At 45.1% G+C, this 14,711-nt stretch overlaps 1 protein-coding gene and 2 non-coding genes across 7 annotated transcripts in view; 1 reads left to right on the top strand and 2 right to left on the bottom strand.

Annotated features, from left to right (window-relative positions):
* Positions 1 to 3,618, bottom strand: part of MPZL1 (myelin protein zero like 1) — a 66,508-nt gene extending 62,890 nt beyond the window's left edge. The window contains exon 1 of one of the 5 annotated variants that reach the window (XR_003679459.2): positions 3,328 to 3,616. Coding sequence is in view for 2 of the 5 variants with exons in the window: in XM_028488676.2 (XP_028344477.1) it covers positions 3,328 to 3,424 (97 nt within the window). In the remaining 3 variants the exon portion in view is untranslated. Of the gene's footprint in view, positions 1 to 3,327 lie in introns of all 5 variants that reach the window. The other 4 variants (XR_003679460.2, XR_003679461.2, XM_028488676.2 and 1 more) reach the window with 4 other exon arrangements.
* A 5,004-nt stretch (positions 3,619 to 8,622) lies between these two features.
* Positions 8,623 to 8,694, top strand: TRNAP-AGG (transfer RNA proline (anticodon AGG)). Its single transcript has one exon. It is a non-coding gene; the product is annotated as a tRNA-Pro (tRNA).
* Positions 8,695 to 9,358: 664 nt separating this feature from the next.
* Positions 9,359 to 9,430, bottom strand: TRNAP-CGG (transfer RNA proline (anticodon CGG)). Its single transcript has one exon. It is a non-coding gene; the product is annotated as a tRNA-Pro (tRNA).
* Between the last annotated feature and the right edge of the window lie 5,281 nt (positions 9,431 to 14,711).

Raw genomic sequence — 14,711 nt, 5'->3', positions numbered from 1 at the left:
GAGAGGCAGGCAGAAACCAGATCACATAGACAACTATAGACCATGGGGAGAAGTTGGGATGTCATTCACAGTGCAACAGGAAGCCATTAAGAATTTTAAATGAGAAAGCAACATGATCTGATTTGCATTTTTATAAAGTTATTCTTGCAGTTGTGTGAAGAGTGGACTAAAAAGAGGCAAGAGGGGACAATGGGGAGACCAGCTGGGAGGCTATCACAGTATCACAGGCTAGAAATGACAGTGATTTCGACTAAAATGCCAGAAGTGGACCACAGATAGAAAAAAAGTGGGTGAGAGAAAAAAAAAAAAAAGAAGTGGTTGATTCCTAGATGTATTTTGGAGATGGGAGAACTGATTGGATGTGGGGAGTGAAGGATAGGGCATTATCAAGAGCGGGCACTAGGTTTCTGGGTTGAGCAGTTAGATGGATGGTGGTGCCATTTACTGAAATGGGTGATGCAAATTACTGAGATTTATTCTTCATATACTGTGTGTTCATTCCTACCTAAAGGTTACCAAAGACATTCCAATTGCCACATTCAGTGAATCCTTGAAGTATTCACTCTCTCTTCATCTGACACAGTTAAAACTTCTTCCTTAAAACTTCACTCTCTCTCAGTTTCCAAGACATCACACTCTTCTGGTCTTCATTTACTCAACGAGCCTCCTTGTCAGGTTCTGTATACCCCAAGACTCTGTCCTTGGCCTTCTGCTATTTCCTTCAATACACTCTTCCTTGCTGACCTCATCCAAGCACTCCATAGCTTTAACTACTACCCGCATAAAGCCTCCCAGCTCTCTATTTCGTACCAGAACTTTCTCCTCACCTCTAAAACTATCTACCCAAATGTCCCATTTCTACTGAGATATATCAGCAGCACCTTAAACTCAACATAGCCAAAAGTAACTTTAGCATCCTCCTCTTCCAACACTCCTTTCCCCTCACCCATAATCTTCATCTGTGAAAAGCCCTACTTTCCAAAACTATGCCCAGCTTTCCAAGCTCAAAACCTTAGGATCATCTTACACTCCTCTCCCTCAAGTCCACATCAAATTGATTTCCAAGCCCCACCAAATTTACTTTCTAACAAGCTCATGGATATGTCCTCTCTTCATATCCCACTGTTTTAATTCGGGTCTTCAATCCTCCTCCTCTGGATTGTTACAATAACCCTCTGGTTTCTTCAGCCTCACACCATTCTATCCCACACTTCACATCTCGATAGACACAGAAATCCTTCACAGGCTCCCCACAGCCCTTAGGATAAAATTCAGCCTTATGAATGGCAAACAAGGTCCTTTAGGAGTTAGTGCCTCTGGCTGGCTCTCCTGCCTCCAATCCCACCATCTCTCCTATACACACTCCAACCTCTCACGACACTGACCTACCAACAGGTTCATTCATGACTCTGCCTATACTGTTTTCTCCCAACACCTACTTAGCTTAAGCATCCCTTTCTCTAGCAGCCTGAACTTCGGTCTGAGATGATGACTCTCCTTAGTGCTCTCACAGCAAACCATTAATGAAAGACTTCTCATATTGTTTATCACACTTTGTTTCTCCCACTGAACTATAAATTATGTGAGGCCAGGGACTGTCCTTCCTAAAATACTTTTTGGTGCTTAATACTTTAAAAATGCTTAGTAAATGTTTGCTGAATAACTGTATCTAGATCAAACTTGAGAAGACTTTCTGTCAAACATGAACTGCTATGTACAGTAATCATGACAAGAAAAGGTAGCTTGAAAGAAGAAACATTCGATAGTTTTCTAAAATTAACCAATAACATCAGCTGCTGACTCTCACGTATCAGCATTCATCTTTCATTACGGAAGAGCTACGTATGTCCAAGGTGTGTATAGATGTAATTCTGATTATCTTCTTGTATTAGTATCCATTAATATTCAGTTTTTCAGTTCTGCTATTTTTAATACCTTGAGTTTAATTAAGATTACTCTGACTGCTTTTGTCCTCAATAAAGATGGGTGTCTGCCTCTCATGCATAATAATTCTGTCTGAACACACAAGATTTCTGATACACCTTAGTTTTAAGCTATTTCCTACTTCTTCACTTAAAACATGAATATTACCACCATCACCACCACCACCAAAAAACCCCCATGCTTTTAATCCTTTTTTCCCCTCAGGAGAGACATTTATACAGAATGGATAGTCTTATATATACAAAGTATATATTCATCTATCAACCTCCAGAGGGTGGGGGGACTTTTACGTTTATACTTTACAGCTCCTGGAATCATTCTTTAAATGGTATCTTTCCTGGCTCCAAAGATTACATTAAGAACTTTTCCATGAAAGTAATTACTGAGTATACTCATGTTCAGATACTGTCATGCAACTGACATTTTGCAAAACAAAAGAAATGAACAAGTCTCCGTGGTTTTTTAGGAGTTGGCTCTCTTTATAACCATTACTTAACCACATTCTGAGACAGCAACAAGTACTCTGCTTTGAACAACACACACAAAAAAAGTCCTGTGGCAGACACCACTGCAGATGTCCGTAAAACAACTCATCCAATTCAATAAATCCAGCCTGAGGTTTACTTTATGTCTCACTCATGAAATCTGGCAAGGAAAAAAAGTGATTTTTTTTTTTAAAGAAAAATGAGCCTTTTAATGTCCTATGTCTTGTCAAACTACGGTGACTATGACTAATTATTATGGATTGGACCAAACTCTTTTAAGCCAGGTCACTCCAGTGGTATTCCCAGCTCTTGGCATCCTAACACAGAAGTAATGTAAATTTCTTCCTGGTGCTCTGCAAACTACAGAGATGAGACAAATGAGACTCCGGGACCCTTCTATCTCAGCGGCTTAAAAAATGTGTTGGAGAGCACTGGAAATGGAACTAACAAGGTAAAACAAACAGTCGCTTAAAAGGGAAACAATCAACAAAGGCCCTACAAATGAAAACCCTGCAACCTTCCGCCACCTCCCAAAGGTGGAGAACGCCAGAAGCCCGGGTTCCTGAACCGGAATCCCAAGCGGGCCTGGGCGACCCAGAGTCGCCAGGCGAAGATGGTGGGCGACTCAGCGAGGGCGCAATGCGGCCTCCCGCCGGGCCCGCTCCCCAGACAGCCCCCCAGGAATGAGCAAGGTAGGGAGTTCTCCCCGCCTCCTCCACACGCAGGGACCCAGGAAGAAGAAAGAGGCTCCGCGCCTCTTCAGCCCGCCGCGGGGCCCGCCGGCTCCGTTCCCCGGGCCCCAGGGCGTGCAGGCCGCGCCCCCACCCCACCTCGGCGCCCCGCGCGCTCAGGGCCCGCCACCTGGCCCCGCCGCCCCCGCCATCGCGGCTTCACTCACAGAGTCCGAGCGCCACCGCAAGCACCGACCACAGCCAGCGCCTGCGGTCTGGGGATGCAATCAGTGCCCCGGCCCCGGCCCCGGGGGGCGCTGCCATCGTCCTCCGGCCGCAGCCGCCGCGGCTCTGGGCCCCGGTCCCCACTGCGGTTAGCTCGGCTCCGGCCCGGGGGCTCCGGACTCGCCGCCGCCCGCGTCTGCTAGCACCTCAACGCCGCGGTCCCCGCTCGCGGCCCCAGCCGCTGCCAGCCAGCCCTCCGCCCAGACCTCGGCCCCGCGCCGGCCCCAGCTGTCCGCTCATTGGCCTGCCCCGCGCACTTTGAAGGACTCGATTGGAAGACACCGACTGTCCATCACTCCCTCTCTCCAGGCGGGGCCCCGCCTTTTCGGTCCCACCCAGGCTCCTTATGCCGGCGCTGGAGATCCCCGGCTGTCCGAGGCGACCGCCGCCAAGCCCTTTGCCTGCCTGCCTGCGTGGCTGTCCGCTGGTCTGTCCTGGCCCGCCCGCCCCCCCGCCAGTGTCTCCTCTGCCTCTCTAAGGGTCCAGTCCTCCAGACCTATGCATGGTCTGTCTTCGCCTGTTTCAGCTTTTCCCGGTTTCTCTGAGCCTCACCTAAAGGAAAAGAAGCAGTTCGTTTACAAAATTTAAAAAAAAAAAGAAAAGAAAAAAGAACGAGGGCTACGATGGGGAGAGACTTCTGATTCAGTCGTTCAGATAGAACACATCTCTCCTCTTGCCCTGTCTCCAAGGCCTGTCCTTTGCCTGGATCAGATCATTTATGTGTGCATATTGAGAAATCTACTAGCTTAAAAAGAAATCTCCATCTTGTCTGAATCTCCTCTTAGGAGCCCCCTGTTTTGGTTTAAGAAGGGTTGGGAACTGGGAACTCTTTCCTACTACCTGGAGCACAAATGAATGAGGTTTTGTTTGTTTTGCTTTTGTAAACAAAATATCCCTCGATTTATCAATAAAAATTGTCAAGTTCCTCACCCAGACTCTGAAGTGCTGTTCTGAGCCGGCTCCACTGGGCTACCTTGGCTCAGAACGGTGTCTGCCACTTACTGGTTGCCCAATAAATTCTGCAAAGTGTTTGGAAGAGTCCTTATGAGAACAGCCCACAAAAGGGAGAAACGGAAGGACAGGAGCACAAGAAAAATGAGGGTGAAGGAAGAAAAGGAAAAAAATCCAGATGGGAGGCCAATAGTGTGAGAGAAGGAAACAAGTATTAGACAATTAGGATGAGAGTGGGAGAAGAGCATGGTGAGAGCACCCAAATGCAGCCCCTCATTTCAGGGTTTTGTCTCAAGTCAACCTTATGAACACCCGTCCTGATATTTTAGCTATTTTAACCTGCTACCCTTATAGTTCAGCAAACTCGTAATAATTACTTAGCACTAGTGAGGGAAAACTAAAAAGAAAAAGACAGAACCATTTCGCCCTATTTTTCTCTCAGCAAGATCCTCATGAAGTGTTTCTGGAATGTCATAGGTTGGAAAGAATACAAATGCATTAAGTGAGCAATTACTATGTGCTGTAGATGTAGAATACCTAGACTTTACCCTCAAGAAGCACAGAGTCTACCAGTCAGTGTAGCAAGCAAGTACTGAACTAAATTTTTTTCAGTGCTTGAAGAGAAGGTCAAACAAAGGAGAAACCGTAAGGCCAACAGGGACAGTGGTTCTCAAAGACACATGTTATGTTAAGAGCTTCTCCACTGACTGTGATGTACCTCAATACAGCTACCTCCCTCTTCTGAGAACCACTGGCCTGTGAGGTGTCTGGAAAAGATGCACAGAGGATGTAGCATTTGAGGTGGATTTTAAAGGCTGAATAAATTTTCACCAGAGAGAAACAGGAAAAGCAAACTCAGAAACAAGAAAGCAGTATCAGGTGCAAGGAATAGTGGGTTAATCCTGTGTGGTTTGGAACTTCAGGGGGAGTGAGTGAAAGAAGGGAAAGAGAATGCTGGAAAAGTAGGCTGTGGTAATATTTTGAAGAGCCTGGGGTTGTCTTTATCGTATAGGCAGTGGGGAGCAATGAGAGGGAAGTGACAAGTTCAGATCTGTGTTTTAAAAGGATGACTCCTGAAACACACAAGGCAAGAGTGAAGAGAGCATGAGATAAGGTGTTGGCAGTGATGGTGGAGAGGAAGACAAGGACTGAAGAAACATTTCACAAAAGGAATGACAGGACTGGGTATAAATTAGATGGGAAGTCCTATCAAAGACATATGTGACCTCCAATTTCTAGCCAGAGTGGTGAATGATGCTACCAGTTGACTAAGACTAAAAACCCAGGAAGAGAACCTGGTCTGTGAGGAAAGCTAATGAGCTGGGCCTTGAACACAGCTGAAAGAGCTGAGAACACCCAGATGGTCAATCAGAAGGCAGTTAGATATCTAGGTCTGGAGCCCAAGAAAGCAACAGAAGGGCTACTGTGAAACCGGAGCCTGCTGGGGCAGCAAAGTGTTTCCACGATAAACAATATCAGACCATCAGTAGATACTTAATAAATATTTGTTGAATGAAGAGAAGAATGAATGTTTATTGAATTAATCTAGAGAAGTTACAAAGAAAAACAAAATCATGTGAGGTTGTTTTAGCCATAGGCCTTGTATTGTAGTTTCTGATTCTTCTGTAGAGATAGTAAATGGAAAACTAACAAACGAACAAAAGCTTTGGATTTCAATCACTATTGTGAGCCTGAAGGTCTCACTCAACAAACCTCCTCTTCAGATACCTCCTTCTTCCTCCTGGAAACTCCTCTTTCCAGCTCAGTCAGTCTGGGCATACAGTCAGAATCAACTGAAGACTTTCCATCAGGTGAGAAAAGTCATTTTTAATGGGCTACCTTGCCTCTGAAAAGAATGGGCTCCTTGGGGAGAATTTTCCCCACAGAGTCAGTAAGAAGGAAAATCATGTGCAGAGTCTTGTCTGATAATAGTTACCTATGTACAGATCCATTGGCCTCAAAGACTTCCTGCTCCACGCAGTGCACAATAAATGCACTAATAAGGAGGCGTTTGCCTTGGGAACATCTCAGGGCATTAAGTCTTCTCTTAATAGAGATCAGATAAGGGGCACCCAGGAGCAACTAGTGATGGCAAATATATATGGACAGAATTTTCTTGAGCTGGAATTAATGGGAGAAGTAGGAAGAGGGTGTCAGGTGCCAAAATTTCCAACATCTCTGTGATTGTAGTAGAGCTCTCTTCCACCTCCTGTACTCTCACTGGCATTCTCTCCCTCCTTGTTTTTTAAGATCTGTTGCCAGAAGAAAATGGAATGCTGTGATCTGTGGGTGGTGATAGCAAGCCATTCCAGGATGACTGAGATTTGATGAATATCAGATAGAGTCAAAGATGAATCCCAGGCCACACTGAGAAAGATTTACCTGGTGCTAAATCAGTTTCATTAACATTTCTACAGAGAGAATGTCTCAATCCAGGAAAGGGGTTGCATTTTTCTAGGAACTTTTTGAAAATCTGAAAATTCGAGTGTCCCTGGGCACCAAATTGGGGGAACATGGGTAATGGGGTCTTTAGGGTTCATTGTATAGAAGGATATGTCACCAGGCTTCTTCATTTACTGTGGCTGGAATAAAATGTTCTTCAAGGTCCTCTGTCTCCCTGTGCCCTGCTGCCACCTATGTACTACTTCTGCTTCACCTATGAGGGAAGAATGTACACTGGAGAGAGAGCACAGACATTACTCTCCCCAGGATAGAGACATTTCTCACTGTGAGTTGGGCAATTGATATCCTGGGTTTCGTTACCGTCAGTCTTCCTGTATCATGGTTGGGAGGGCAAATGTGATACTCTAGTGGCACCTGTAGAGTAAAAGACAAACCCTTTCAATCACTAGACAGAAGTAGGAGTAAGAAAAAAACAAAAAAAGCCCTAAAATGATAATAACTGTAGTAAATTCAAGTGGGAAAGGTGAGCATAGTGACAGACCTCTTGGTAACTGTAGAGATGGAGGTTTCCAGAAAACTGAAGTGGTTACATTATTTTACCTAACGAGTTATATTTTGTAGTTTCCTCATTCTTGGGAGAAATAGAAATTTCTTAAGTGTCCAGGGCACATTTTTTTCCAGTTAGGTTCTAATGAATAAACTCTGCTGGCATCTAGAACTAACAAACATCTTAAAAGGTATTCTTATTCTCCTTGCCTTGGGCCCTAAGGAGGACTGAAGACTCAAGTTAGGACAGTTTCCAATAAAACAAAGCGTGGGGACTGAACGTTAGAGCTCCAGAACTGCAATTTACCCGTGTCAAACCATAAGAAGAAAGTTGACAACTCAGAGTCTGGCACATAGCACTTCTAAATGTTTGTTGAACGAATGAGCCATCAAATGAATGAATAAACTGGAGAATGAATGTTATATGACATAAAATAAATAGGCCTGTTCAGGATAGTCACCCTGTCTACTTGTAGTTTCCTACCTGGTTAGTTATTTGCTAAAGTGGCAATTCACAATTAGTGATTGTCCAAATACCAAAATTTGTATTTTTAAGGGATTTGGAACAAATTGTGGTCATTCAGAAATTATTCACTGAGCACCAGTTTTGCCAGCATAAGCCTCAATACTAAGTATTTAATAATTCAAAATATAGTAAAGAAGCCATGCGTTAAAGACAGTGGGACAACTGGGCACCAATTATATAACAATTGGTTGTCAATTATACAGTAGAATTCAGTGTTGCTGTTAGTGTTGGTGTCTTGTCCTCTAATAAATAATGATTAGAGGAGACAAGACTGCAACCCAATTATATACCACATAAAATTGGTCTTAATATGTTAAAGGATCTTTTTCTGAGAAGGTCAGAGTTTGGGATTTATGGAAAAAAGAGGGAGAGACAGATTTTCCAGCTGAAGAAAACAGTTTGAGTAAAAACACAGTGATGGTAATTTGCAAGGCTGGAAAGGTGGTGCTTTGAACACTAGGATGAAAGGTGTAGGCATGAAACCGACAATTTTACTATTATTGGAAAGAGCAACATCCTGAACGCAGCAAGGGAGAGAATCTGGACTCCGCCTGCCACAGGGATATTACCACACACCCACTGCAATTTATCAGCCATAAATATAAATGGAATTATAAATATGCCACTGGTAGTGACACCGTTGTTTTCTTCTCTGTTATTGATTTTCAAAGATCAAGAGAGAAAAGAAAGAAAATCGAAAACACAAGAACGCTAACAGCTGAAGGATATAAACATTACACAGATAACCACTTGGGGGCGCGGGACTAAGTAGTTCCTCCTTTTATGATGACGGGAACACAATACATGCGACGGCTCGTTGGTCTAGGGGTATGATTCTCGCTTAGGGTGCGAGAGGTCCCGGGTTCAAATCCCGGACGAGCCCTCCTTTTTCCTTCTTCATGAATTAATCATTTCTAAAGAAATTAATTTTAGAATAGATCCATAAATGTAATAAGTACATATTGGTGGAAAATACAAAATTGAGACTTTTTGAACTTAGAGCACACTTTACGTTCAAATACCATTAAAAGACGTAACATGAAAACGTAGAAAGTTTGCTAACCATGTAATACTTTGAAAACGCTTGTCCCCATTCCTGCCAGTTTCGGAGTCGAGCGCGTGTGATAGGGACTGAGTTCCGATCTCGGTTGCCTACAGGTGCGGTTTAAACTTGCCCAGGCCCGCGCATGTCCGCAAGCACAGCGACCGCTGGAGGAGGACAGCGCGCCCCATCACCCTGGTCCCGCTAATCCACGGCGCCCCCTGCTCACGTTTGGAGTGTTCGAGGGGTGCCCAGGAGTCCGCACGAGGCGTGTCTCTTTTCCAAGTACGTGTGTTTTAAATGGTACAAGCGTTTTCATACCTTGCCCTAGACGTACAATGACCACATATTGAACGAATTGATCTCATCCAATCCTTAACTTCCTAAAACGAAGACGATCACGATTCGAGCTCAAGGGACCGGAGTAGTTTCATTTCAGCCTCTAAATGAGCCGTGTGAGAAAAAGAAACTTTTTTAAAATTTTAGGCTTTGTGAGAAAAAGCCTGGGCTCGTCCGGGATTTGAACCCGGGACCTCTCGCACCCGAAGCGAGAATCATACCCCTAGACCAACGAGCCGCTCTCGGTAAAAACTCTCCCAGCGCCTCTCTTCAGCCTTGCCTCGCCTCTGGCCTCACTGCCTGACTGACCCCAGTTGGTGACCCTTCTTTTACTCCCCAGGTCTCCGGTCGAAAACCCTCCTCGCCACCTGAAGGAGCACCAGGAAGGGACGTGCACTTTGCCCAGCAGGGCCGGTGGTATCACCCAGCGCCCGGGCTCTGCACTTCGGCCTGCGGCCGTCCTCACTCGATCCGGGAAGCCGCCTCCCCCGAGCCAGGATGGCCCCTGCAGCGCGGTGGCGGCCGGGCGCTGGGAGCCCGGGCTAGGAGGGCGCGGGCAGGGCCCCTCGGACATACTGGACACCTCCGGGTGCCCGCCGCCCAGTGTCTCCACGCCGCCAGTTTCGCTCCTTGCGTGGAGCTCCCGCCGCTGTCCACTCAGACCATCCTCAGAGCACTTGGCTGTGCGCCGCGTGCCCCATCCCCGCGCCCATCCCCATCCCCATCCCCATACCCTGTGCTGCAGCGGGAAGACGCTCGCGGGTGGGCGGGGCGGGAAATAGCGCGGAGGAGCGAGCGAGAGATGGGAAGGGATGCACCCTATCCCTGGGAGGGAGTGATGGGGCGAAGAATTTGCAAAGGAGAGAGTATTAACAGCTAACTTTTTTCGAACGTTCATTTTGAGGTCCTGCACTCTTTTAGGCGTTTTACATGCACTGAACTCACTGCATATTTGTAACAATTTTCCCTTAGTTACCACTGTTATCCTCATTTTGCAGTGAGATAATTCAGGCCACACGGCGGCGAGGAAGTGGTAGCGCAGGCACGGGAACTACCGCGGTCTTGGAAGGTGGGTTAATAGCGAGGGCCGTGAAAGGGGCTGGGGAGGAAGGGGGCAGAGTTGGGTGCCTTGGTAGCTTGGAGAAGTGGAAAAGGCTGTGGTAGTGGGCAGGACCTTCGCTCTGGCGCCACCCCACCTCCATCCCCTACTGTAATAGGGAAGAACAAATCTGACTCCATACTGGATCTGTTTCTTTTACTTTAACCTTTGTATTCTATTGCTTTTGTTACAAGTTAATTACTAAAGGGCTGTTGCCTGTAGCTTAAAGTACACATGATGGCCCATCTCTGGGAACCCTGCCTCCCATGCCTGAAAGTTAAGCTAAAACACATTTGTTTAAGGTCACAGGAAACATCCTGACCAGGCCCACCTGTGAATGGCTGCAGGAAAGAAGGAAGTAACACATCCGTTCCAGAGTCTGGCCAGAACCAGGAAATGTTTGCAATAACTTCTCTCTCTCTCTCTTTTTTTAAACTTTACCTCTTATATGTTCTAGTATAATGTTATAAATCAAAATTCTAGTTATTACTTTAAAATGTATATCTCAGAAATAACTAAATTTCCTTGTCAATTGCATTATTATGAACTTTCATCAAACCTTTAACCATGGTCATTTGTCTTTTGTCATTTACAGACAGTTCTGGGTGTACTCTGATGCTTTTGCAAATATGTTCCTATAAAAGGGTTTCATCTTCAAGGAATTCATGGAAAAGACTCTGACAAGTACAGGTTTCTGGTAACTGACTATACTGCTGAACTGAATGAATAAGCATTTTCAGAACTCTAATGGAAAAAAAAAATCCCACAAGGACTCAGAGGCAAAAAATATACAAATCAATTTTCACTGCAAAGTAAAGGAGCTGTTACAGTGGAGGACTACTGGACTGAATGTCAATATTATGACATAGTATGAGTGTGTTTCGTGTTTGGTAATTGCAATCATTGTTGCTTTTGTTGTGGTCATTCATTTTAAACAAAAAGCAAAAACCTTTACCTCCTCACTTCCCCCTCTTTGTTCTATAAAAGAAACAATCATCCAAACCTGGGCAAGATGATTCTTTGGGACACTAGTCCACCATCTTTTCAGTCTGCTGGGTTTCCAAATAAAGTTGCTATTCCTTGCCTCAGCAACTCTTCTCTTGATTTGTTGCCCTGTGGAGGAGTGAGCAGTACCAGCTTGGACTCCTTAACACGACCCCCGCCACTTCTGCCGCATAGTTTGAGCCTATCCTAAGGCCCTTAACCCCGGTGGACCAGGAGTGCAGGGTCTTAAGCTAGCCTTGCCTGCTTTTGGCCTGCACTCCCCTCTCCCTCCCCAACACCCTTGAGTTGGTGGTTGGGTTGCAGAGGCTTCTCATTTCTGAAGCCCTCTTCCATCCTTAAGGTACCTTGAATTTGGGGGTCACTGGAATACTTTCCTTCCAACCCTGGTCAGACTGTTCTCTGAGGGTCCAGGTGGTGTTTCTGCCCTCTCACCCTTTGACTGAATGCTCTCCATTTGCACCAGCTTCTCTGCTCATCCCCTGGTCCCTTCCTTCCTCCTGATGCCAGTGGGCTCTGGGGGTGCCACTGAATATAGAAGGTCAGGACCGGAGCTCACACCCTTGGGGAGTGTGACAGGGGAAATACAAATGAAAACACTTCAAAACAAAGAGATAAAGCTGGAAAACCTTTCTATAACCCATTCTGGCCATGTAGAGAGATCCCAGAGCCATGCTGCTGTCTGGAGTAGAAGGACATGTGTAGGGTAGGCCACTCTGTCTAAGCTTTCCATTTGCTTTGATAGTATGTAAATTTTTAAAAAAATAAATTTATTTATTTGCCTGCATTGGGTCTTCGTTGCTGTGTGCGTTATGGTGTGTGGGCTTCTCATTGCGGTGGCTTCTCTGTTGCGGAGCACCCGCTCTAGGCATGTGGGCTGCAATAGTTGTGGCTCACGGGCTTAGTTGCTCCGCAACCGGGGCTCCAACCCGTGTGCCCCCAATCGGCAGGTGGGTTCTTAACCACTGCACCACCAGGGAAGTCTCAGTATGTAAACATTTTATTGACACCCTCTTCCTGTCTGAGATCACTTTTCTTCTTCCTCCTGAGCTAAGGTTTGAGAGGCCCGATATTGCTTTTAATCCACTCTTTTGTAGTTTGAGAATGGGTTCGGAGGGTGAAGAAGGAGTTCTCCTCAGGGGGAGTCCTGAGCAATCTAGGTTTTGCCCTCGCCTTTCAGACTATGCCTTTTCGAGGGCTCTCTCTGCCCTGCCTGAGCTGTATCTCACTCACTCACCAAGATGCCATGAAAGATGGCGAGACTGGAGACCTTTCCTACCTTTGCCAGTGTCCACTCTCAAGGTTTTTGTTGTTATTGTTTTTCAATTTCCCCATTCCAGTTTTCCCATCCCTTTAAGTTGTTTGTAATAATTTTATACTATTCCATCAAGACAATATAGCATAATTTTCTTTTTTCTTTCTTTTCTTTTCTTGGTCGCACCACATGTCTTGCAAGATCTTAGTTTCCCCAGACCAGGGATCGAAACCAGTGCCCCCTGCAGTGGAAACACAGAGTCCTAACCACTGGACTGCCAGGGAATTCCCATAGCATAATTTTCTTAATAATTCTTCTACTGTATAATAAATAATTTGTGTCCAACATTTCACTGATATAAATATTGTTTGGCCCATTTGTGTATATACTTTCCCCACGTATTACATGATTTCCTTAGGATTTACTCCCAGAGCTGGGATAACCGCTTTTGTGGCTCTCCATGTAATTCCATGCCAATGAGCTGGGCTTAGCTGGTTAGCAAGTAAGATGAAAACTGATGTGGAAGAAGAGGACCAGTGGCTGCCAGAGAACTTTAAAAGCCATGATTCAATCTTTTAATTTGATTTAAGGGATTTGGTGGCATTAAAGCCTTTGAGAATGGTGGTATGTTAAAAGTACTATTGAACATAACAATTTTGACTTGGGCTCAGATGCATGTGAGGGCGAAGATGAAATGAGAATAAGAAGAGGTCCATTAGGAGATGATTAGAATAACTCTAGGATGATGTCATGGTTGATGCCTTGAAATTGTGAATGGCTTTTAAAAACACTTCTGGTGAGGGACTTGTGACTATTTTGTCACTAATGTTTGCTTGCCACTGAATTCTGACACAGTTTGGGCTTAAGTGGTACAGACTTGGCTCTGACTTGGAATGGTCAGCCCTTGGAAGTGAGAATACAATTTAATTGCGTAGGTCTGCCATCCAAAGGAAACCTCTGGCTAACTTGCCCCACAGGGCTGGCCTCAGGACTGTGTGCTGCGTCTTATTTGCCGCCCGTGCAGTTAAGCACTAACTGGCTCACAGGCCACCGCCCTTGTCATGCTGGTAGGTTTGCTTCGTTCACTGCAAGCCATGTCCTGACCCACACAGAAAGTGGGATCAGATTGAACATTTGTGCCTTTTCCAGACTCCAGTCCAATAGCCTATAATAACTTCAGCTAGTTTTTACTACAAACATTTCTTTGTGGTTTCCCTCCAGTGATCCTTTTTCAGAGGCTTATCTCATGCCTCCCTCTGAATTTTGCAATCCCTAAACAAGTAGGAATGATATTTTGGAGTTGCCTCAGCCCTTTCATTTTTCTTCAAATGTTTTCACTTGTTTTAAGTTTTGAGAGTGCATGAGGTCATAAACGTGATAGGAATCTAAGATCTAGACTGTGAAGAGAACTGCTTTCCACAACACCTTCGTTTCCACCAGGGGATATTATTACCCCTCTTTTATACAGATTTGGTCTTACTCTGGATGTTATTGGTTGAATAGAAGAAGACAAAAGTGTACAGTTTTTTTTGTTGTTTTTTTTTTTTTTGCGGTATGCGGGCCTCTCACTGTTGTGGCCCGTTGCGGAGCACAGGCTCCGGACGCGCAGGCTCAGCGGCCATGGCTCACGGGCCCAGTCGCTCCGCGGCATGTGGGATCCTCCCGGACCGGGGCACAAACCCGTGTCCCCTGCATCGACAGGCGGACTCTCAACCACTGCGCCACCAGGGAAGCCCAAAGTGTACGGTTTTCATGATCAAAATTTTGATTGTTTCGGAAGACATGCTCATGATGGTATGTTACAGAAGAGAAAAAATACACAGTTACATACAGTGAGATCCCAGTTTTGGAACAACAACGAATTGAAAACAAAACATGTAATACACGCATTAAAAACACTAGAGGAAAATCCATAAAATATTAACACTAGTTATCTCTTAGTAGTGGGATTATGAAAAATTTTTATTTAAAGTATTTTTTCTCCACAAATGTTTAAAAATAAAGGTGTATTGCTTTTATAATGAGCAAAAGTAAAGATAATTAATATTTTTAAATCACAGAGAAAGCAGAGTTCCTAAAACTATGTGTTTCCTTTTGCTTGATAGAATGAAAAGAGGCACAGAATTGGAGGCAATGCACAGCAGGCCCTTTTGCCCTCTCCCA

Source organism: Physeter macrocephalus, chromosome 4, assembly GCF_002837175.3.
Source record: "Physeter macrocephalus isolate SW-GA chromosome 4, ASM283717v5, whole genome shotgun sequence".
Classification (NCBI taxonomy): Eukaryota; Metazoa; Chordata; class Mammalia; order Artiodactyla; family Physeteridae; genus Physeter; species Physeter macrocephalus.
This window is presented reverse-complemented; position numbering and strand designations above follow the sequence as displayed.